Raw genomic sequence first — 22,909 nt, 5'->3', positions numbered from 1 at the left:
TTGCAGGAGCTGGCAGGACTGTCTGGGTTGGAGCATCCCAATTAGGGAAGGGGAACCAGGTCCAGGTCCCCACAGCCATGTACGACATCTATGGGCATCTCTTGGCTCTAAAGAGACAAGCCAAGACTTTTTAGACTCATTTATTACAGAGCCCAGGAAGCCAATGTGAGTCCAGGCTGCAGCTACAGCTTTTCTCACCTGCCTTCGCCTGGAGGTTATTGCTTTTAGTTTCCATTCTGTTCTACCCTGTTCCTGATCCTTCATCACCAGTGCCTCTGCTGCTCATTAGACAAAGCCCCAGTCCCTTATTTGCCCTTTTGAGCCCTGCAGGAGCCCCCAGTGTGCGGTGAGGTGGAAAGGCAGGGGTGATATAGAGCTGGAAGGTTTCTGTGTTACCTGCTTGATGCTGGGATCACACTTGTGCACTGAAGAGTGAAGCTGTTGAGAAAATAAAGCACCAGGGACTGAGATGAGGAGGGTAGACCAGAGGCACAGAGCAGCGGTTCTTGGCCAGCTCTTGGTGAGGAAGAGGTTTGGCAAGGGGAGGAGCTGTGCTAAGCATTTTTGCATCCTGGCTGGCAGTACGTACTCATGCAGGTTCTTTATCATACTTGTGCTTTCCCACTCCAGTCCCAGCAAGGGGCACAAACGTGCACAGCCAAACCTGAACCCCTCAAATGGCACCTCACGCAGGGAATTTAAATGCCAAATGTCAGTGCGCCTTCTCACACGCACCTTCCTCCCATCTAGTCCTTCCCTGCTTCCTTTCTCCTGGCTTGTCCTGTCACAGTTTGTGTCCCCTCCAGTGTCCAATGAAAACCAGTGACAAGTAGAGCTGAGCCTAGTTTTGTAACGTAAACAAAAAGTAAAAAAAAAAGTTATTTACAGTTTTGCTAAAATTTCATGGAGGATGACATTTTTAGGTCACCTAGCTGAAGCAAATGAATTTATTAATATGATTGCATTAAGTTTCATTTTAAAAAGTATCACTCTTGCCCAGTGTGGGGCTCAGTTTCTCAGGTCCTGAGACCTGACGTGGTGCCCTGAAAGCTAAGACAATTTCCCACCCAAGGCAGCTGGGGTGGACATCTTTTGCTGTGTCCAGCGGCCTCAGATGCCAGCCTCTGTTAACCTGCTGCTCCATCTGTGATAATGATGGGGCTGATCTAGGAGTCTAAGAGGAAACATCCACCCCCCAACACTGAAAGTGTAGTGCCAGCCTTCCCCATCCTGTAGATACTCTCATTCTGCCTTTAAAAGCTTTCAAATCTTGGAGCACAGCTAAATACACTATTGGGGACTGTACTGTGGCTTTTAAACACTATGAGGTGGGGAGTAAAAATGTACTGGCTCTCTTTTTCCCTAAATAAGTGATGGCAAATTACTGCAAAATGAGCTCCTGAGCTTGTGTGTGCAGAGGGGAATTTAGTCCGGTGGTGAACAAGATGATAGCAGATGGATCAGAGTATTATTGGGGTTTCCTGGATACCCTGGTTAAAGCTACCCCAGAAACAAGGGAGTTTCAGCCACCACTCATAACTGTCTGTGTGTCACAAGCTAGAACACAATTTGTTCTCCGTCTTGCTTGCTTCTAGGGTGGAAATAGCCAGCCCGACAGGCTGTCCATCAGTGTGACTCACTTTTGGGACAGACTGTCTAGAAGGAGTGAATGGGGGAGTGAAATTTGAAGACCTTTTCTCTGCTGGGCTATGGGTACACAAAGACCTGGACCCAGAGCACACACCTGCCGCCCACGGTCAGGTTCATCCCTCTTAGCCCGGGAGCACTGGGAAGGAGACATCCGTGTCTAGCGCTGCAAATGCCCACTGCCTGGCAAGTCCTGGGAGACACTGCCTGGCGCTGGGCTCAGTCAAGATCCCGGGGAGGAGTGGCATCTTCACGGCTGGCACAAACCAGCCTGCGCAGAAAGTCCAAGGGTCACCACGTCTGTGCTCCCCTCCTGCTCAGCTGGGCTTGAGAAAGCCACTCTGGGCTGAATGGGGCACGAGCCTGCAGCAGAGGCCATCTCACAGCTATCCCCACCACCAACCTCGCTTTCTAAAGTAGGTAGCAGGGAGCCAGAAACCTGAGCAGTGAAACAGTGGCATCTGGTTGTCTACAGTGTCCACTTGTTGTGGTCTAGCGTGGGTGGTCTGGTGTCTAATAAGAGCTGTGCTCATCTAGCTTTTCCTTCAGCAGTGATATTAGGTGTCTTTCATCTACCGAGCTATCTCTTGCCACAAAAAAAATTTAGGACCCAAGCATTTCAGAGCATTACATCCCTGTGAAACTCTGTTCACATCAGCCAAGAATTATTAGAGGGAAAAAGGATGGAGGCAGCGCAAATTACCCAAGCCAAACAAAGTAGGCAAAAAAAATAACGAGCAAATGGGTGGATGCTGGAGCTTCTGCCGTGCCATGCCATGCTGTGCTTGATCCCTGAGGGAGGAGGGGAGCCTCGCTGATGCTGTCTCTCTTTTTCAGGGGGAGTTGCTGAGCCCATGTCGATGCGACGGATCGGTGAAGTGCACGCACCAGCCGTGTCTGATCAAATGGATTAGCGAGAGAGGCTGCTGGAGCTGTGAGCTGTGTTACTACAAGTATCATGTCATTGCCATAAGCACAAAGAACCCTCTGCAGGTAAAGGTACTAGAGACATTTCCAAGTCTATTTATTCTCATTTCTATTTTTGTTTCTGGGAGCAAGTGGATTTTACCTGCGTGGGTTTTCCTTCCCTGCGCACAGTGATCTGTACATCTTAGACACTTACAAGGGATTGTCGGGGGCTGGTCCAAAGAGGCCCCATGTTCTGCTTGGTGGTACCAGGTGCATCCCTCGAATGTCTATTCTTTCCATCCTTTGACAATTCCCACATTCATTTTCCTCCTGTTGAAAACACCAGTGTGACCATGTTAGTGCTGTAACACCTCACAGTCCTTCAAATGCGTTCATCTGCTGGAGACCGCAGGTATGTCGCTGTCCCCAGGGGCGGATAGGGATGAAGGAGTCATGGGATTTGCTATAACAGAGTGCACAGGCTGTGGCAGAGCGGCATCTTGAGACCCTGTGTGTCTGGAGTTGTGCCATCTCCTGATGGTCCTCGCTTGTGTTGGCATGAGGGGTGGAGGAGGTGGATGGAGGGCTCTTACAGCTGTCCTTTCTGATCTGCCACCCTTTTCACTTTACTGCTTCCCCATGACCAAATACATCCTGGCACGGCACAAGCGGTGTTGGCGGTGATGATCTGATCTCTCCAGCCCTCTGGTTCTCGGTGGACATTTGCAGATGTGCGCACAATAGGTAAAGCACATCTTGATGTAAGCAGCTGTGAAAGGCACCAGAGGACCCACCTTCTTTCTCTTCCAAGTTCAAAAGCACTGTGATTTAATAATCCCCACTGCGAGCTGGTAATATAAAATCAAGATTGAAAATGGGGGAAACGTTCTGACTGTTAAAAATGGGATAAATTATCCTTAAAAGCTATTGATTTATTGCGGGGGCGACACCTGAAGATGGACTAATTGCTGCGTGCCTTTGCTGAGCACCATTAGTGCCTTGGACGTAAGGAAGCACATTACATCCAGGCACTACTGCTTAATTAGCATCATCTGGACTGGAGAGACATTACAGCAGTATGCTGTGGTTTAGAGGCCGGGGCAGTGCCTGTAAGGACGTTTGTCTGTCCAGAACATGGTGGAGGGCTTTGGCTCTCTGCTGGTAGCTCTGCTCTCTGACAGGAGGCAAGGGATTTGCCAGTGGTGGTGCCCAGTTGCACAGGGGTCAGGGGGAATGCAAAGTCCTGCTCTCTTCTGCAAACTGCAGTCTCTGTGTGTCTTTTTCCAGGCCTGAGGTCACTAACTGCAGTGAGGAAACAGGGACAGCCCTGTAGGACTTCAGACTTAAATGAAGTAGTGAAATTAGTGGGGCACCATGGGGAAATTTTGCTGGGGGGAAGGAAAAAGACTGCCTGCTCTCTGCAAGTCCCTGCAGCTTCTGATTCAATTTTCCGTGTGCCGTGGGCTGGAGAGATCAGTAGTTTCATCCCAAACCTCAGACCCAGGATGTTTTAATTTCTTGGCTCTAGTAACTCAGAGCAGATTGAAACACAGGAGGGGAGATATGGACAAAGCAGTGTTTGTTTATTTCTGGAAAGCTGGTCCATGAGTGCCCTAGTGCTTCCTGTGTCTCAGATCGGGGGTGCGATGCTGAGCAGCACTGAGGGTTTGTGCGTGCAGATTTACGAGCATGCGTGTAGCCAGTGCTGCCTTTAATGAACGACCTCCAAATGCTCTATGCCTTCAGGTGGCACAGGGCGACAGGTCAGTGACTTTCCTCCTGCTCCTCACTCAGCTAAAATTAATTGGAGCTGTTCACGGGCGAGCTCCCCTCCCACACACGCATTCAAAGCCTGAGAAGAGGATTGCTCTTTTTGGGCTCCCCTGTTAGAAAGTGGCCTGGTCTGCTGGCCTTTGCTACAAACACAAAAATTGGGTGGCAGAAGCAACTGAGTTAGAGAGCTCAGCTCTGGGAGCGAGGGTCCCACAGGATTGTGCAGATCCTGGGCTCAAAGGCTTGACATAGTTGGCTTAGACTTCACAGCATTTCTTGCAGAAGCACTGGGAGATTTGGAGGGTGGGAAAAAGCAACTGGAGCGTAAAGCCACTTGGTCTGGCATAAATGCAGCGTGTGTGGAGTTACAGCTGCGTGCCTGGGCACCCTGTCTGGTGCCAGCACAAAAGCACTTCTGGGAAGCAAATGCTATACTAGCATTAGCATGTAAAATCCTACGGGAAATGGCTAATGTAGCAGGGCTGGACTTCCCATGAGGACTAACGGCTCAAGGCCCCCTTGTAACCCATCACCACGCATGCCGCCAGGTTTCCCTCATTCCTCAGTGGCTCTCACCATCCTCTGACGCTGGGAAAGGGAGGCAGAGAGGATCCAGGGGCTGCAATGCCCTGACACTGTGTGCCATAACAATGTGCCACAGCATGTGCAGGTGGGAAAAGCATCCTTTCTACTCCGTCTTCACCCCACACGTGGATAGCAGGAGCTACCTCGACATATAGCCTGTTTCTAAGTGAAGCAATAGTCCCTGGCCTTTCTTCTCAGGGTCTACTGGCACGTCTGCCCAGCTTTATTCTTACTGAAAAGCTCTGAATTTCTCAAGCAGAAATTTTAGAGGGGAAATACTGTAGGAAATCATGGTTATCTGTTTATTCCAGACCAGCTGTAATACAGGCAAGGACCACACAAACCTCACCTCCTTGTCAAATGAAGCCGCTTTGGGTGATGCTCTGAGCCTGGCTAGATTTTAACGAACAATGTGGCCTACCTATCCTCTGTGACTATCCCTGTGTCCTCTCATGTGAGAGACCACTGGAAAGCCAAACCCGGGCAGCTGGCAGGCCCTGGGCTCCTTGAAGCATGTCCAATTGGTCCGAGCAGAGCGGCACACCAGACACCCACATGTTCCCCAGGATCTGCATGTTTCTCTGCCCATTTTGACATCTGCTGCACATTCTTTGGAGTGCCTAGGAACACGGTATGGGCCAGATGTGTGTGGAGACTTGTGGTGTAGGCAGAGAAGTTACAGCCCAGGGAACACAGTTCATGCATAATTAACACAGACTCCTTCCAGCCTCCAGGCTGTTATGATGTCTCATACCAGAGAGAGGCCTTTAGTCTGGTATTTTGGCAGAATGAATCTCTACAAATTAACGCCCCCCTCCCCGGCCCCCGGATTGCAGGCATTTAAGAGCAAAGATCTTAAAGCAGCAACACCGCAAACCTGCTGAGACTGGGAGATTAAAGTTGTTGGACAACAAAGCAAATGTTGGGCCAAGCAGCAGTCAGACAGCAAATGAGCAAAAATGTTCCACCAGCTGTGAGCAACCAGAAGATCCAGAGCTTTTGTCTCTCTGTCCATCCATCCATCCATCCATCCATCCTTCCTCCTGCTCTCCAGTCTACCAGTCACCGGGGCAGGAGTCATGGGCATGGAGGCTTTAAATGCTCCTCTCCATTGCAATATTTGTGCAAAGCCCATGACTTTAAAAATGCCCTGAAGACTCAGGGTTTTGATAGCACTTGCAGGCACTCTGGTGCTGATACATGGTGGAGTAGGTGCCTGCTATGATGGGACTCTGCAATGGATCTCATCTGTACAGTTCCTTTGTAGCTCCTCCTGAGCCACATTCACTCTGATGCTCTGATTTTAGCAAATACAAGATCCATTTGAACCACAAGATCCGTTTGAACCGGCCTTCCCAAACCTACAATTGTCTGCAGTCTCAGGGAGTTCAACTCCGCTTTCCAGTTGTTAACTCTGACTCTTTGTGCCTTGTGTGTTGTTTCAGCTCCAGAGATCCTCATTTATCCAGTGCTGGGGTTGGGACCCAGTCCTGGTTCTCCTCTGACTCTGTTTGACTGTGGTCATGCTCTGTTAAGAGCTGGTGAATGTTTGAATGGCTTCTTCATCAGGATTCCCACATCTGCAAGAAAAGTGGCTGGGGTCCCAGGGTGTTTGAACTTCAGCCTGAGCTTCTGAGTGAAAAAACTTGAGACAAGTTCATTACTTGTCCCAACTTGCTGTTGTTGTATGTTGAGTACAAGCCTTGACCTGTCCCTGCTGAGCTCCAGCCACAGCCTGCAGCCTGCAAGCAATGGCTACAGTCACAGCAAGAGAGAATTCATGGCCTGTGCCTTATAATTGGTGCTTCCGAGGATACCTGTACTGTAGCCTCCCTCTTACCAGGTGCACCTCAAATACGGTGTTCAGTTTTGGGCCCCTCACTATGAGAAAGGCATTGAGGTGCTGGATCGTGTCCAGAGAAGGGTAACAAAGCTGGAAAAGGGTCTGGAGTCCAAGTCTTATGAGGACCGGCCGAGGGAACTGGGGTTCTTTAGTCTGGAGAAAAGGAGGCTGAGGGGAGACCTTATTGCTCTCTACAAGTACCTGAAAGGAGCTTGTAGCAAGGTCAGTGTTGGTCTCTTCAATTTAAGAAGCAATAGGATGAGAGGAAATGGCCTCAAGTTGCACCAGGGGAGGTTTAGATTGGATATTAGGAAAAATTTCCTCACTGAAAGGGTTATCAAGCATGGAACAGGCTGCCCAGGGAGGTGGTAGAGTCACCATCCCTGGAAATATTTGAAAGACGTGTAGATGTGGCACTTAGGGACATTACTCAGTCATGGACTTGGCAGTGTGAGGTTAACGGTTGAACTTGATGATTTTAAAGGTCTTTTCCAACCTAAACCATTCTATGATTCTATAATTGAGGAGGATGGCCAGGGCCTTGGGACAGCAGAGGGGAGAGCCAGACCCAAGCGGTGCTGGGAATGGTCCACTCCATCCTTCTAGGAAAAAACCTCTGCTTGCTTGTGATCCTGGGTCTGAAAAGGAAATCGCTGACTAGCACAGCTCAGTTAATGATACGTACTAAGGGGACGTGTCAGATACAGCAATAAAAATAAACTGAACTGCCTGAGGCAGGCATGGGGGAGCTCTCAGAGGATGTAGGAAGGCTTTTCCAGCAAGCAAGTCTTCTTAGCAAATTGCTGCAGCAAGACACAGATATCTTCTGCAGGCAAATATCTGCCTTGGATCTCCTCATGCTGGTGCTTGGGAAACTTTGGAGACTGCTGGAGCCAAAGAAAGGGAAATACAGATCAGGCCTTAAATACTATAGTAGTGACATTTTTAATCTGTGGTGCTTTAGCAGTAGGAGATTTTCACTCACAAGCCTCTGAGCAGAAGCACTGAAGCAAACAAGGAAACAGGTTTGTCCAAGTACACCACGTAGGTTATGAAAAAGTGCAAGAGGATAAATGTTACAGGGCTGGCAGGCACCAGTCCCAGCTTGGCCCCGGGCTAAAGTCATCACAAATGTCAGACCCAGGCTCCTAAGAAACCCCTTCTGAGGCATCTGGGTTGCAGAGCTTTGTGATTTGGGAAAAATAGGGAAAGTTGGGGGAAATCAGTCCGAAAGAGTATTGCATGTGCACCCTGAGTGGTGTGCCAAAGCAGTTGGCTGAGGGGGGTGGTGGCAGAGGACAGCCAGCCAGCTCCTGAGTGAATGAGGACATTTCTTCAGAGCAATCTGAAGGGACCAGAGCCCTTTTTCCAGCACTGGTGGCAAGCCATTGCAGAGAGCTGCTTGGGCATGCTCTGAAGCCATGGTAAGCTTGGAGCTCACAGAACTGTCCCTGTTGTCCTGCAGGAGCCTTTAAAGCTTTCTGGTACCACCAAGTCCTTAATTCTGCCCTGTTCAGTGCTGGCGGAGCATCTGTAGAGCTTTCTACCTGCCTAACAGTCCCATTCCTGACTGACAACCTGGGTGAGCTGCCAGTTGTTAAAGCTGAACTTCAGTACAGCTCAGCAGCTAGCTGGGACTCAATGGTCATTATCAGCTGAGGAAAAAAGGGCTCAGTTTTAGGTCTTTTCCTGCAAGGTGAGATTGCTTGGCACTGTGACCTTGCTAGAGCTTGGACGTTTGAGCTGGAGATTTGGAGGGAGAGGGTTGTATCTGCAGCCAGGCATTCAAAGAGCTTTGGGGGTTTCAGACGTGCTGGTGAAGGGACTCTGCAGCATTACTGGGACCTTTCGTTGCAGTTCTAGCAGTGACCCAAGGACAACAGGGTCGCCTACCAGATCCCTGGTCTGCTGGCCGTAATGGTGGTGGAGAGAGGTTAGGAAAATGGGTGGTTTTCTAATGGCTGTTATGAAATCTGAAAGGTACAGTGCTGATTGAGGTGGGCTCCTGAGGTCACCAGTGCATCAGGCCCAGCTTCTGCCGCTGAAATTCATCAGCATGTTCCACCTCTGAACAGCTCTTGGACCCTTCTGTCTGTGCCCTCACTGGATAACATGCTTTGTCCTCTGTTTCACCCCTTTTGTTCTCTCTGTGCAAATTTCATACCCTAAGATGTGTAGCAAAATGGAATTAAAAGATGAAAAATGACGACTCCAGTTATTGGTGGCTTGGGCTAGATGTAGGATGCTAAATTGCAGTTCTCAGGGTTGCCAGAGAGGAAACACAACATTTATTACCTGCTTTGCTTTTTTTTTTTTTTTCTGGAAAATATTAAATTCTTCTGCAAGCTGGTTATTTTCCCCAGTGTTCAGCCCTGACCCATTTACCTCCTTGCCAGAGGGTAATCACACCCCAGTGCCACCTCCTGAACAGATTCAGGACTGCTGCTGCATGTGTCAGTGTCACTTAGTGCCAGATGCCCAGGGAGAGTCTCCTACCCCCTGGCACGGCTGACGGATGCCAGCCTCTTAATTATTGCCGTGACGAAATTCCCGGCAGCTGCTGCCAGCTGAGCGGTGTTGGGTAGCATCCCTGCCTGTGTTTCAGCCTCTCTCTTCCCAGCCAAAGGGAGCTGGGTTTGAAGTTTGCACTCAGGTGTAGCTTCTCTGTGCCCTGAACCACATCCCATATTTAGTACTACACCTCAGCCTCCCCGTCTCTGCAAAGCAGTGGTGCTAGTTGTACGGGGCTGCTAGTTGTAGAAAACAGCTCCTTCTTCCTTTTCTGTCTTTAATTGCTACCTTGGAAGGACCTGTTGCCACCACAGGCCTTGCAGTATGCCAGACAGATGGTGAGGAGCCAGTCCATTACCTCCTCTGGAGAAAGAAATGATGCAGAATGATTGGGCTGGCACGGGCACACGCGGGTCAGCATGAGGGACCTGCAGTAAAACCTTCACAGGCAGCACCAGGCTGTGCACCGGGCTCCCTGCGCTCCCGGCCCCTCGGCGTTTGCCAGAGTGAGTGGAAGCGGGGATGAGCTCTGGGGAAAGCTGCAGGGGTGAAAGTGCAACCCCATGTTCTTACCCAACTCTCCTCCACCGCTGTGCCTCTCATCCTGTGGCCAACTAGAAAATAAGCCGGTACCACCCACCTCACTGATGCTGCACATCCCTGACATACAATTTGAGAGCTGCCTGTCCTTGCAGAGGAGCAAGGCTGGCAGAGGCAGACCCTTCGGCTCACCTCTGAGTCAAGCCAGGCAATCTCCTTCCAGTTGCAACCCGCAGACCTCAGCCTCAGGCTGAAGCCCTTGTCTGTTCCCCTTCAAAGGCAGCCCTTCACAGGAGAGTGCATTCGGTTCAGGGATTTGGTCACTGGACTGGGAGCAATGCCATGCATGCCTGTACCAACACAAGTCACCTATTGTCCTTCTTGCCCTTCGATCGGAGTTCAAAGTTTTCCCTACCTCCCAAAAAACATTGGTAACTCCTGGCTGGCCTGGGCATTAAAGAGGGACCCAGCAACTGAACTCCATTCTTGCCCTGCAAAAGGATGGGACAAGGCTTGATGGGTGGCCCTGATGTCCCAGGATATGTCTGACAAACGGGCAGGGTGCTGCAGACTCACCAGAGATGTCACCTCATAGGGACACTGAATTTAGGCTGAACCCAGGCTAAACATTTTCAATTCCTCTGAAACCTCTATACCTGCAGGAAGTTGAAGTCCACCTTTATTTATGCTTCTACCAGTCCCACTGAGATTTCAAGGACGTGTAGCTCACAGCCAAAGTTGGCCTATGTACTTCAGTGCCAGGAGAGGCTGTCTCTCCCCAGCCTGTTTACATGTTTGATTTCTGATTTGCAGGAGGGGCTATGGACCGTGTCTCCAAGTCTTGGTTTTTCCAGGGCAGTTCTCTCAGCAGTGTAAATCTGAGTGGGGAGCTTTTCTGCTGGATGACAGAGAGGAATCCAGGCTTAGGATATTTATACTGTAGCTTATACAAAGCTATTTGACATAGTGAATGGATTTGGGGGAGTTATTTCTATTTTTCTCTTCTTCTGAGGAACAAGCATTGGCGTTTACCTTGGAACACAGCCTGAACGTGTCACCGCCTAAAGGCAGGGTGTCCTGACCACGGCAACTTCTGTTGTTTGTAACAAGTTTTGTGGGATGTGCGTTGCCACTGTGAGATCCTACCTAGTGCTGCCATCCTGTCAGATCTCACCAAGTGGCACAGAGCCAGTTCATGGGAGGCCTCCGAAGGAAAGCTTGGCTCTCTGAGACGCTTTTTCTCATGGTAATAGGATCCCCTGCCGAGGATGCTGCATGGCCTCTATTTGAGGTAGCAACTGAGTGTCCCCGTTTGTGATGGCCATCAGTGACTTACTGTCACAAGGTTGCTACTTTCAATGTCTTGCCCCTAGTTCACCCTGCCTCCCTTAGGTATCTGCGCTTCTCTGGTGAGATGTAGGATTCCTCCTCATTTCCTCTTCAGCAATGCTGACAGGAAGCATGGGGCCATGCACTGTTGAATGACTGCCATGCTCCACCTGAGATGTGGACCAGGTAAAAGCATCTATGCATAGGGTGCACATGTAAGTCATAGGTGCTCTTTGAGATCTCCAGAATCACCACAATGATGTAAACCAGCAGTGTTCCCCATGTAACTAATCTCTTCTATTTTTCCTTCCTCCCTCCCCCTTGCCCCATCTCCTCTCCCTGTTGCCTCCCCTTGCAGTGGCAGGCCATCTCTCTGACAGTCATTGAGAAGGTTCAGATAGCAGCGGCCATCCTGGGTTCCCTCTTCCTCATCGCCAGTATCTCGTGGCTCATCTGGTCGACCTTCAGTCCTTCAGCCAAATGGCAGCGCCAGGACCTGCTCTTCCAGATCTGCTATGGAATGTACGGCTTCATGGACATTGTCTGTATAGGTGGGTGATCGCATCTCACGGCACAGCCGAGGTTGCCTGCCTGCTCGCTTGTGGAGAGGAGTGGGAGATGGCATGGAGAGCCAGTCAGTACAGCTCAGCTTGGATTGAGCCTCCCCAGCTTTTCCACTTTGATTTTGCAACACCTGTTTTAAAGTTCTCTCTGTCTGGGCAGCCCTGGAGTATCTCCTTGGCTGGGCTGGCAGAGGGACCTGCAGCAACCCCAGAGAGAAACAGATCTCTCTTCAGAGCAAGAAGAGAGTGGGCAGGTCTGGGGGTGGCTGGGGAGTGTAAGGCTTTTGAGAAACTCTTTCTTTTCTAGAATAGCTAATTTAGGGACTGCTCGTGGTTGGGTACGGCAGGGTCTCTCCATATGCAACTCCTTGGCTCTCCAGTCCAGTCTCTCTGCTGGGCAGGGGTGGCTGCCTCTTCTGTGTCCCACCCTGGAGCTACAAGTCCAAACTAGCTCAGGTCATGGCCCAGCCTGGGGTCCTTGTCAGGTTGCTGGAACAGAGTAGCTCTGAGGATGAAGCTGTCCCACACTGAGCAAGCCCAGACAGCAAAGCGGGTGCTGGCAGCCTGGCCCCAGAAGATCTCCCCGAGAGCAAGAGCACTCACCAGCCAGGCTGTTGAAAGAGCAGTGGTTACCGAAAAGTGTGGAAGTGGAGAGCCCTGGCCTGGGCAGACATCAGTAACATGATTAAGTGGCTTTGATAAAGCTTCAGGAGCTGAGGGGAACTGATTAGCTGGTCTGTCAATAGGAGCTAAATCCTCCCACATGGCAGAAAACAAACCATGCCAGCCATGAACTGAATGGGAACCGGGCAGATAGGTTCAGATTTGAGGTTTTCTGTTTCTTTCCTATTAATTTTTTAAGGGTCTGGCTTCTATTTCTCTTCTCCACCTTCTCTGAAGGGAAAAAAAGCCCCTTTCCCATCTCCACTGATGTCACTATCAGGCTTAATGCCCTAAGCTGGGAGCTTTGATTTTTTCCAGTCAAAGAGCAAGTAGCTGTCCTGTTCCCAGGGATATTTCAAAGTCGTGGCTTGGGGCAGCCCCTTGTCTCATGGTCCTCCCTGCGCAGCTGGCAGTCCTGCTGGGACAGGCATGCTGGCTTTCCCACAAACTCCATAGCAAGTGGGAAGCGTTACAGATGCAGTGAGTTCACATGTCTCATGTATGTGTGTAGCATGTCTGCCTGTGCTGCCAGGCAGTCTGCCTGTGCGCGAGCAGGAGAGATGATGTTCTGGACCATGTGAGCCTTTCATACGTTTCAAACATTTCCCTAGAAAAGCTCCTATGTGCCTGCAGCCAGCCCTCAGCCCCTGCCGTGCTCCGGTGTAAAACTTGCTTGCATTGTGCAGCAGTACCCTCTGTATTCCCAGCTGCTGCTGCTCTCAGGTCTGCAGTGGAGGGGAAGGGCAGCTCTGAGCAGTTCTAGCTGAGATGTGGCATTCACTCCCCTCCCCACCTCCTCCTCCTCCTCTTCTTTCTCTGCCCAGGTTGAACCAAGTGACAAATGAGGTCTTCACGGGGAGCTGTGGCTCCCTGGCTGTCAATGCGGTCAGGGCTCTCCTCTGAGGGACTTCTCTGCAGCCCTGCTGATTTCCTGGGGCTGTGCTAGTCCTAACCAAAAGGCTGGTCCGTCCCGTGGAGAGGCCAGGTCAGGTCAGGTCAGCAGAAGGGGCCGATCAAAGGGGACTCCGCGACTGGATTAAATTCCTCATTCATTATAGCTGTGCTCAACTGTGATGGATGCAGCAGTGCCAGCTCCCTAGAAGACTTGCAGTGAGTTCCTCACCGTGGAACAGCTATTCTATCCTTCTCCCAAACCTTGCAGCCTCACGCAGGGTCTTTGATCACAACTGGGCAAAGCCGGCTCCAGAGATTCAGAGTTCTGCTCCTGACTGCCAGCATGGCCCGAAGCCTCTTGTTACTCCTCCCTGCATTTTAGTTCCACTTCTGCAAGTTCAGGATAAAACCTTTCATGGATAATTGCAGTGACAACAGCTCTTGAAATATCAGGATGGTGTCTGTGCATTTCGGTGTCTCCTCCTCCGCAGGCCAGCCCTTTTCCCCTTTTGCTCTCCAGCCTGTGGGTGAGTAGGAAAGATTTAGGTACTAAGAGATGCTCAGTGATGGGGAAAGAGCAGGACATTAAGTGCACTCAGTCCTACCACACTTGTTTTTTTCAGCTAATGTAACACACACATTGCGCATTGTTTGGTAACAGGCTGGGCAGCCTTAGCTAGCAGAATGTTATACTGTAGGTCCTACACTATTTATATGAATTCCAATTGTTTCTTCCCCCAGTTTGACCCCAAGTTTTTTTTTCACTGTCAGGGGGGCAGAGGTTTGAAAGACAAGGTATTTGCTAAAGAGCAGATGTGCTGGAGGAAAGCTCCGCTGCAGTTCCTGCCAGTTCCCACTTTGGTTGTCCTTCTATATCTTATGTCCGTTGAGTAGCCAGTAACATTTGTCCAGGAAGCCACTTTACACATCCTGTCACTGGAGGTGCTCAGCAGGACATTCCTCTGGCACTGTAGAGTCTCAAAGCTGGAGAAGGCAACAAATCTGCAGAGATCCTGACAGCCGTTGGATAGGGAGTACGCATCTAGTCAGCAACTGCCCAGCTGTTTTGTGTGATCTCCTCTCTACCAAGTCATTACAGGATTTAGGCAGCAGTTTGCCAAGACAGAGATATCTGTGGCAATTCACATGGGCAATCCCATGGCAGCACTGGTCTTTCCAATGTGGAGTCAAAGGTGAGGGCACGAGTGCTCCGTTGCACGTATAGCTCCATAGGCACAGATCATTTTTGTTGTTGTTATCTCCACTTGAGCTGTACTTGATCTGAAATAGTCAGATCACCTCCAAGCTGAGCTCTCAAAATACGGCTGTTAACTCAGAGACTATTGATTCATGCATCAAAATCCAGGGGTCTTGGGGTTCACCCTCAGACACTCACATTCAGTAATAGACTAGTTTACTTTGGAATTTCCTGGATCCTAGCATGCTCCACAAAAACAATTGTAAGGGACAGACACCATTTGCTACCCCTTCACCCACCATGGAAGCAAAACTACAACCAAAGTAAAAAGAATCTGCTCCTCACGACCAGCAGGACCCAAATACCAGAAGCTACATCCATCTGGGCAAGATGTGCAAGATGGTCTTTCAACATTGTTCTCCCCCTTGCTCTGAGACATCTAACAGGAGGGCAGGAAGCACTGGAAAGGATTGCTTGGGATTTGTGAGTCTCCAATATTGGATTTTTTTAAAGAACCTATTAGAAAACATATGTCAAGAACAGGTTGCAGAGAGATGATCCCAGTTTGTGAAGGAGGAACAGACTAAATGCTTTTTGATATCCAGCCAGCCCCAACGTCTTTGATTCTGATTTCTCTCTCTCTTTCATGTGTGCTATCTCTGGTCATGTCTGTAGAACAGATATGAGAGTTGGAGCAAACCAGGAACTGGTAGTGGTGCCAGCATAGGTATTGCTTGGCTGTGAAGCCGTCCACAACACAGACATCTGAGATCAGCAACCAGGGAGTGAATGAAAAGTGGGATGGGGACTGTTCATTTTATTAACTGCTCTCTCCATGAGTCCATGAGAGGTAAATCCAGAAAGCTGGTATAGAGAGGGATTAGCAGAAATGCGGTTATCAAAATGCAGAGATAAATGAAGTGAGCCTTCCCAGGCCTGAGTTACTGAGTAGGGAGAGTAGCAGCTGATAGCTGGGTTGTAAATCCCGAGAGACACCTGCCTGTTAATTAAATGACAGTCCTTGGAGCGGGAAGGAGGGGTTTGCGTCTATCTCTGTCAAGGTGCAATTAGGGAAAGTCAGCGTTTGCAGATTAAGGTGTCATTTGGGGTCAGGAGGACAGGAAACCATCTCCTGCTAAACAAGGAGAAACCGCCAGCTAATGAGAGGCTCAGGCGTCACCGGGTCCATGTCTCAGGAAGGCCATTAGCAGGCTGTGCACACGGGGCTGTCACTGCTGCGGTTTGTGTGCACAGTCCTGCTTGTGCTCCCGCAGGGGCATCCCTGTGCTTGGCATGAAGGGGGCTTGTCCCCAGCTCAGCAAAAGTGATCTCATCTGCCTCTCCTTGGATCACGGGTGGGGACTGCTGCTTTGTCCATGCCCACCCAGTCCTTGCTCTCTGACTCATCCTGCCTTGGTGCTGGCAGCCAAGTGCTTTTGCAAGCACTAAATCCTCTTGCTCTTTGAAGCCTTCTCCTCGCTTTCCTGGGCAGCCAGTCCCCGAGGGTATTTGCCTTCACAACAGTAACTGCACTGCAGCTCAATAGCAGGAGAGCCAAGCAAAGCAGGACCATTCATCCTGCCAACGATTTTTGTTGGCACACCATGGCAATCCATTACAGATCAGGAAGTGTGTGCCTGCTGTTTTTAATCCCAGCTGCCAGCAAGAATAATCAAAAGCATCCAGTACATCTGACGGCATCTCAGCACAACCCTAGGTAATAACATAAGAAATCAATAGCCAATTAAAACTGATCCACAACATTTGATCTTTCATAGTGCAATGGGAACAGTAATTAATGGAGCTTCCTTGAGACAGTCGCAATTCAAACTTCCTGCCAAGACTAGTGTGGTTTCATTTTAAATGAGCTTTACTTCCTAGAGGAAATGCCAGGCTGAGGTAGCCTCAGAGGGTTTTCTAGCCAGGTCACTCAGGCCCTCAGCGTTCAAAGGATTTAGGAGTCAAAGTCCTAATAAAATAAAGAGAAACTGAGAAACTAAGTGTCTTCAGGCTCTTCATCTATATTGATCCCATTCTCAGAAGGAAAGCAGATGTTTTCATTCAGGTCTGTGTAGTCCCCCAAGATACAAAGGAGGAAGAATTGCTGCAGCAGTAGGTGATCAGTTCTGGGAAAGCATAAGTCCATGCGCTGGCTTGATGATACCCTAAAGGCAGAGCATAAGGTGGAGAAGTTCAGCAAATGTCTTCAGAGGAGAAACCTGAGACCAACCCAAACAGCAAACATGCATGGCTTCGACATACCTGGAAGAGAACCATGAGAGTATGCAGAAGACTTCTGTGCCTTGTAGCTTAATGCACTGCTTGCCATGCTGTTCATGCACTTTTGCCTGCAGACTGGAGCTACCAGGAGCCGACTGGAGCGACCAGATCCAGGCCCTATCGTCAGAGCAGGCAGTTGGGATAAAGTCAGGCAGACGATTCACTTTTTTGGCACTGTGAATCCTGGTTTGCATACATTCAGCTGCAGTATGCATGCTCGAAAAATCACTGAGCAAATAATTGATTCATCAGCTGTAAAGGGGGGTGTGGAGACAGGAACAATCCGCACAGGATGCTTTGTGGGGCTCTCAATCCAGCTGGGCAGGGACTGTCCCTCGAGAGCAGCGGTTGAGGGCCCTGTGCCTGGTCCAGCAGCAGCAGAAGCGACGCTGCGCAGCTGATCTGCCGACTGACTTCTTGGACGCTATCCAGGAACAGCGGATGCTTGGCAAAGCCAAGACATGCCGCCCCTCTGTTCCTGAAAGATGGGACCTATTTTTATCTAATGCTGCATTGATTATTCAGTAAGAGAGCAGAGTGGGCCAGCCAGCATGCGTGCGTGTGTGCTGCTTTCACCAGCGGGCATTTCTGCAGAGGCTCAATGCGCCTGCTGAACTCCAGCGCAGCTCCGGTAGCTCTCCGCAGAGTGAGCACGTCGCTGCTGAGCAAAGAGCCATGGGGTTTGGACCTGAACCCCCTCCCTTTTTTCAGGGAAGGAGCTTGGCTTCCAGCGCAGTCAGAGCAGCACCTGGCCTTTCACACGTGTCCTTTCAGCTTCACAATCCTTCACCACATCCATCTCCATGCCATTTCCCACTGTTGCAACAAGAGATGGATTTTTGTCATGAATAATCATATGGTGCTCTCTGCTTCAGTGGATCAATGTGTTTAGCATTTAATGAGGGCAATATAATTAACATTTTCTGAGAGGGAAAAGAAATAATTTTGCCTTGTGAGCTGCATCTTCTGCTTTCAAGGGTGATGTGTTATAACCAGAGCGATGCTCTCCTGTCACTAACTCCATGCTGGAATCAAGCGCCTGGTGTTCCTGGGTTAAGTTCCTATCTGTGGGCAGAGGCACAAGCACTCACCTGCCTGTCACAGCTTTTACGCTACGGCCGGAGATTCCCTCTTAGGCAGCTGGTAGGATCTCCGGCACCAGCTGCATAAATTGTGCTGTCTAGTAAAGCATGGAAAAAGTCCTCAGCTCTGTGCCAGGCGGTGTTTTTCCAACTGCCTTCTGTCCCATTGCTCCTCCTACCACAGCCTCCATCCCCGCTCACATGTTTCTCCAGGAGCTGGGAGGATGTGGTCCATGGTATGCTGTTGTGGCTGTCGCAAGAGAAGTCAACTCTGTAGTCAAAGATGCGGCCACGGGGGGGGTCACCCCCCTGCACAGTGGATAAGGCTGCTTTTGCTGTGTCCCCAGCTCTGTAAGTAGCCAGAAGCAGAGGTAAGAAGAGATGAACATGAAGCCACATTAATCCAGCTCTGGGATTGCTTCTTAAAGTAGTGACTGATCGGTTCTTCTCCTGGAGGGATGGCTACCTACCAACAGAGCCATATTTCAGACCCAGATACAACAGTCTGTACGCAAGAATACTGCAACCAGGCTGATGGGCTAAGTTGCTAAACTTAAACTGCTGAACTTACTCTGCCTGGAAGTTACTCCCTGAAGCAGCACTTTTTGCAATGCACATGCCAACCTGCAACTTCAGAGGCACTCCCAGGTCCATTAATTGAGCCTGTGTGCCCTATGTTACCCTGGGGGATGCTCTGTTAGGGGTGATCTGTACTCGTCTTTATGCCTCTCCTAACTGGTCTCTTTTCCTCTTAGTGAAAGAGTGCTTGAGTGGCTGGAGCAGTCTGGAGGGATTGGGCTCAGACAGGACCTGCATCCCTCAGAAAATGAAAAACTGTGAAACAATGCCTGTTTTTTTTTTTCTTTACAGAATTTCATTTGCTAATAAAAGCAGAGAGGGAGGCAGTAGTTCTACCTTCAATACGCAAATGTCATGTTTTGATCATTATTGAACAAAAGCATTTTGATTTAGCATTTAGAGATGACTGCTCATGCTGAGTATTTTAAATTCAGTGTCAGAATTTGAATACAACATTTAACAAAAATTCAATTCCAAATGAAACGTTCTCACCTGTCTGAAAATATGTATGTATTGTTCCATGGTGGGGGACAGCCTGACTTTTTCAAGTCTCACGCCAAGCAAATGTGAAGGCAGATTTCCAAACCCTGCACAAAACAGCGCTGTTGTGCAGCTTTGCCCTTAAGGAAGTGTCCCAGGAACAGCTGAGGATGCAGCACGACTGCACAGGCAGCGCTTTGGTCAAAGCACCATTATCTGTAGGTCAGAGAGGCTCAGGAGCCAGACCTGGAGGACTGGCTGCCGCGGTCCAAGCACAGTGAAATGCAAGCCATGGGCTTTTTCTCTCCTCACTACGAGTATCCACCTCCCCACTTCCGTCAGGGAGTGTCTGGAAAGAGACACCCAGAGACCAGGGCATACATTTAGCCAATACTCTTTGGCTAAACAAATTTCAAACAAATACAGTTTGAAATTGTTTTCTACTCCTTTCTTTTAAAGAACTAAGAGTATCTGCCATGCACACAATGAGTGACTTTCACCTCTCGTGCACAAAGTCCTTTCAAGATGTGAGTTGTTGTTCTCATCTCCATTTTAAATTTGGGGAAAGAAGGCACCAGGAGGGTCTGTATAATCCTAGCTACAAAGCAAGGAGGGGAAACTTCAAGACAGCAAGGGGGTATATGGGCAATGCCTCCAAGCCCTGTCCCTCCTCTGCTGGCACGGTTCTGGGTAGGCTTACAAGCGGGGAATGGTGCTGGAGATGTGTGATTCAGAAGCAAGGCTGTTCTGCCGGTGAAACTCCAGTCTTTATTTATTTATTTGCTTTTTCCGAGAAGAGTCTCATTTACTGCTGCCTGCGTAGCTAGAGACTGCCCTTTAATCCTCTGCTTTATCGTGTGCTGTGAATTAAATACCACAGGAGTACAAGAGCCCTTAAGGGCACAACATCCATTTTCCTGGAGCTGTCCACAGCCAGCTGAGTTTACAGCAGTGCTTTGTTTATGGTTTATCTACTGCCTGCGCGAGCATTTCTCTGGGTTTTATTTTACCTATTTTCACTGTTATTTTTTGTTTTGATTTTTTGTGAACCAGTTTTGAGGCAGGGTGTAAAAGTGCTAGTCTGGGCAGGGCAGGAGAAGGTTGTGGTTGTTGGTAGCTCCTGTGCTTACAGCTGACAATACTGCGGCATTTTTAGAGCGGTGATGTTGCTGTGTGGGGTTCCTGGGGTCAGCCCAGCTCCTCTGTCACAGATGGCATCCTGCAGACAACTGGTGCTGTATTCCCATTACAATCAAACTGTGTGGGAGTGCTGAATGAAACAGAATTGCCTGTCCCTTGGACATCTCCTGCCAGCTCCTTAATTTTGCCTCATTTTGGGGCCTTACCAGCTCAGCCCTACAGGGCCCAGCTCATGTGTTGCAGAGGAATGTGAGGGTGAGCAGAGGACATGGATGAGAATGGCCACCCTGGGATAAAAGTAGCACCTCGCAGAGAAGCTGGCTTCTACCTGGCAGCCATAACAGCTCCCCCAGTGCTCCTGCTACATATTGTCCCCAGCTCCACAGGCCCCACGACAGGCAGTCCTATCTGTCTTCTCACTTCACCCCACTGGATAAAGCGTTCCTCCTCCCCAGCACCATGTATGTGGGACAGCTTGCCCCTACTTCCAAAGGGAACCTGTAGCATCCTGTGCGCACAGAAGTCATTGTCTTATATGAACTTATGACGTGCTGCGGTGTCATGACCTCTTGCTGTATAGCTCAGCAGCATCCTGCAAAATCACAGTGCTGCCTGGAGGAGAAACACTCCCAGCTGTCACTCCAGGCACTTCCATCAGTAATAAAAGAGCTGTCTCTTTTCCCTGGCCCCCCACCGCTTGCCTGGTGGAGCCGTGATCGCTCGCCTAGTGGAGCAGCAACTGTGGGGAACCCTCTGAGATCCCAGCATGCTGGATCCATCTCCCACCTGGCAGGGCTCTTGCTGAGTCCGGGGGTGGGTGTTAATGGCTGCAGAGAGCTTTGGGCGTAGCATTGCCACCCGCCTAGATGGGACCTGCTGCTCCCATTGCTCTGCCAGATGGAGTGGAGGAGGTGGGGAAGGAGAAGGGCTCTCGCTGCCTTTGTGGGGAGTCCTGGCCCACCTGGGGCTGAGGAAGCTTTGAGGCAGAGCCGTCCTCAAACTCCACCTTGTGCCAGAGGAGACAAGCTGTAATAAGCACAAGGTTTGCATGTTAGTCAACAGTTGAAAGCTTGGGGATCAGCCTGTTTGTGCTGTTAATGACCCAGAATGGAAGAGTCCATACCTGCATAAAATACTTCCCCAAGACAGCTGGCAGCAGCTTTTCAGCGTGACTCTGCCCAGGCTATGGAGGTCTCATCCTTTGAGGGGCTCAGTTTCGGTTTTGTCGGAGTCATGGCCCCTGTGGCCTGAGGAGAGCCGAGCATGGCGTACACATCACTGTGAGAGCTGCTTGCCAGTGGAGTCCCAGTACAGCAAATGCACTCACAGGGTGATGGGCCAAAGAAGGAGAATTTTGCCTTTCCCAGACCCATGGGCTCCATGACAGCAGATGCCATCCAGCGGTCAACAGCGCTCAACAAAGTTCAGCCACGCAGCTGCCCCAGTTCTGCCAAGCGAAAACACCGCCCAGACTCCTACATATTTAAACAGTTCTTTGGATAATAAAAAATGTGCATGGAGAATGATTGATAAGAAAATGCCTGATTGTAATCAACTAATTATTTTTTTTCCATATGCTAAGCATTCACTCAAGCTCTAACAGTTATGAATATATTTTCAGTTTATACTGTATGCTGGACATTTCTAAGCTTGCACACCCTCCTTGTACAGTTCTAGCATTTTTCAGATCAGATCTTTGCTAGATGTCTTGTGGACTAGAGACATCCTCACTGGTCCAGTGTCTTGCAACCACCAGAAATGTTTAAAAGACAGCACCCCAGGTCCCAGATTATCCATTCCCTGGACTTCTCCTGTGTGCAAGATAGACTGTCCACTAAGCTCTTGAAACATTTTGGGGACAATATTTATATTTTGGAAAGCAGGGGTAACAGTTATGAAGGAGGCTGTACTTCCTATTTGATTTCATCTGAAAGCGAATAATCTCTGAAAATCAGAATGTAGAAGTAGTTTGTATGAAAAGTGACTGTACGATGAAAGCATTCCAGAGCTGAAGAAAAGTATGATGTGAGAATAATGGACTCCAGAAAAGCAGCGGCAGCAGCCTCAGGGGACAAGAGCAGAGAGTGTCTCTTGGGAAGGGAATTTGAAGGATAAAAGAGCTGCGAACAGCTCGCGGCTGCCAAAAGGAATGATACTGAAGGCACCAGAGCAAACTGTGCCTTTGCAGGGGAAAGCTCAGAAGCGTGGGAAGAGAGCACTGAGGCTGCATCAGGAGCTCTTTGAGGACCCAAAATCAGAAGCTGCAATCACAGAAAAGGCAGAAAGAAGAGCCTGCAACTAATGACAAGTGTCTAGGAATCACACAGGCATGAGGAGCCGTCAGAGCTGAGCCCCAGGATGACCTTCCAGAGATACAAAAGGCAACAAGAAATAGGTCCATAAGCATACGTGAAGTAAGAAGAAGAACAAGGCAAGTCTAAGAGCTCGAATAATATTTGATGCAAAAAGGACAAAAGAGTTAAATGTTGCCTTTGTTTCAGTCTTCAAAACATAACTCAAATAATTTTAATGAGGATAAAGGAGCCCAGGGCAGAATGAGAAAAGAATAGATTCAAAAATATTCAGACAAGTTAGCTGCGTCCTTGTCAGCGTGTCCTAATGAACTTCAGAGGAAGCTGTGGGAGCGGTCTGACCCATGAGCGTTTTAGAAGGAGGAACGTGGGGAGGATGCAGGAGGTGCCAGGCAGCTGGGGAAATGCCAGCAGGTTACCTAGCTTTAAAGATAATGTCTGTCATTAAAGAAGGTTGGAAGTGAGGATCAAGGAAATGAAGGGGAAATTAGCTTAACTGATTCATAGAAAGATATTAGAATAATTTTTTAACTATCCAATTGATGAACACAAGAGTGTAACCATATCTAATTTGGAAGAGT

The 22,909-nt window shown here is 49.4% G+C and overlaps 1 protein-coding gene across 2 annotated transcripts in view; it reads left to right on the top strand.

Moving 5' to 3' along the window:
* Positions 1 to 22,909, top strand: part of MARCHF4 (membrane associated ring-CH-type finger 4) — a 101,677-nt gene that overhangs the window by 68,842 nt on the left and 9,926 nt on the right. Inside the window, exons 2-3 of one of the 2 annotated variants that reach the window (XM_086751030.1) lie at positions 2,485 to 2,640; positions 11,496 to 11,688. In XM_086751030.1, the coding sequence (XP_086607156.1) occupies positions 2,485 to 2,640; positions 11,496 to 11,688 (349 nt within the window). Of the gene's footprint in view, positions 1 to 2,484; positions 2,647 to 11,495; positions 11,689 to 22,909 lie in introns of both variants that reach the window. The other variant, XM_086751029.1, reaches the window with a different exon arrangement.

Source organism: Chlamydotis macqueenii, chromosome 6 (assembly GCF_036417535.1).
Source record: "Chlamydotis macqueenii isolate bChlMac1 chromosome 6, bChlMac1.mat, whole genome shotgun sequence".
In the NCBI taxonomy this organism is placed as follows: domain Eukaryota; kingdom Metazoa; phylum Chordata; class Aves; order Otidiformes; family Otididae; genus Chlamydotis; species Chlamydotis macqueenii.
The sequence above is the reverse complement of the archived record's forward strand: the minus strand, read 5'-3'. Positions and strand labels throughout refer to the sequence as shown.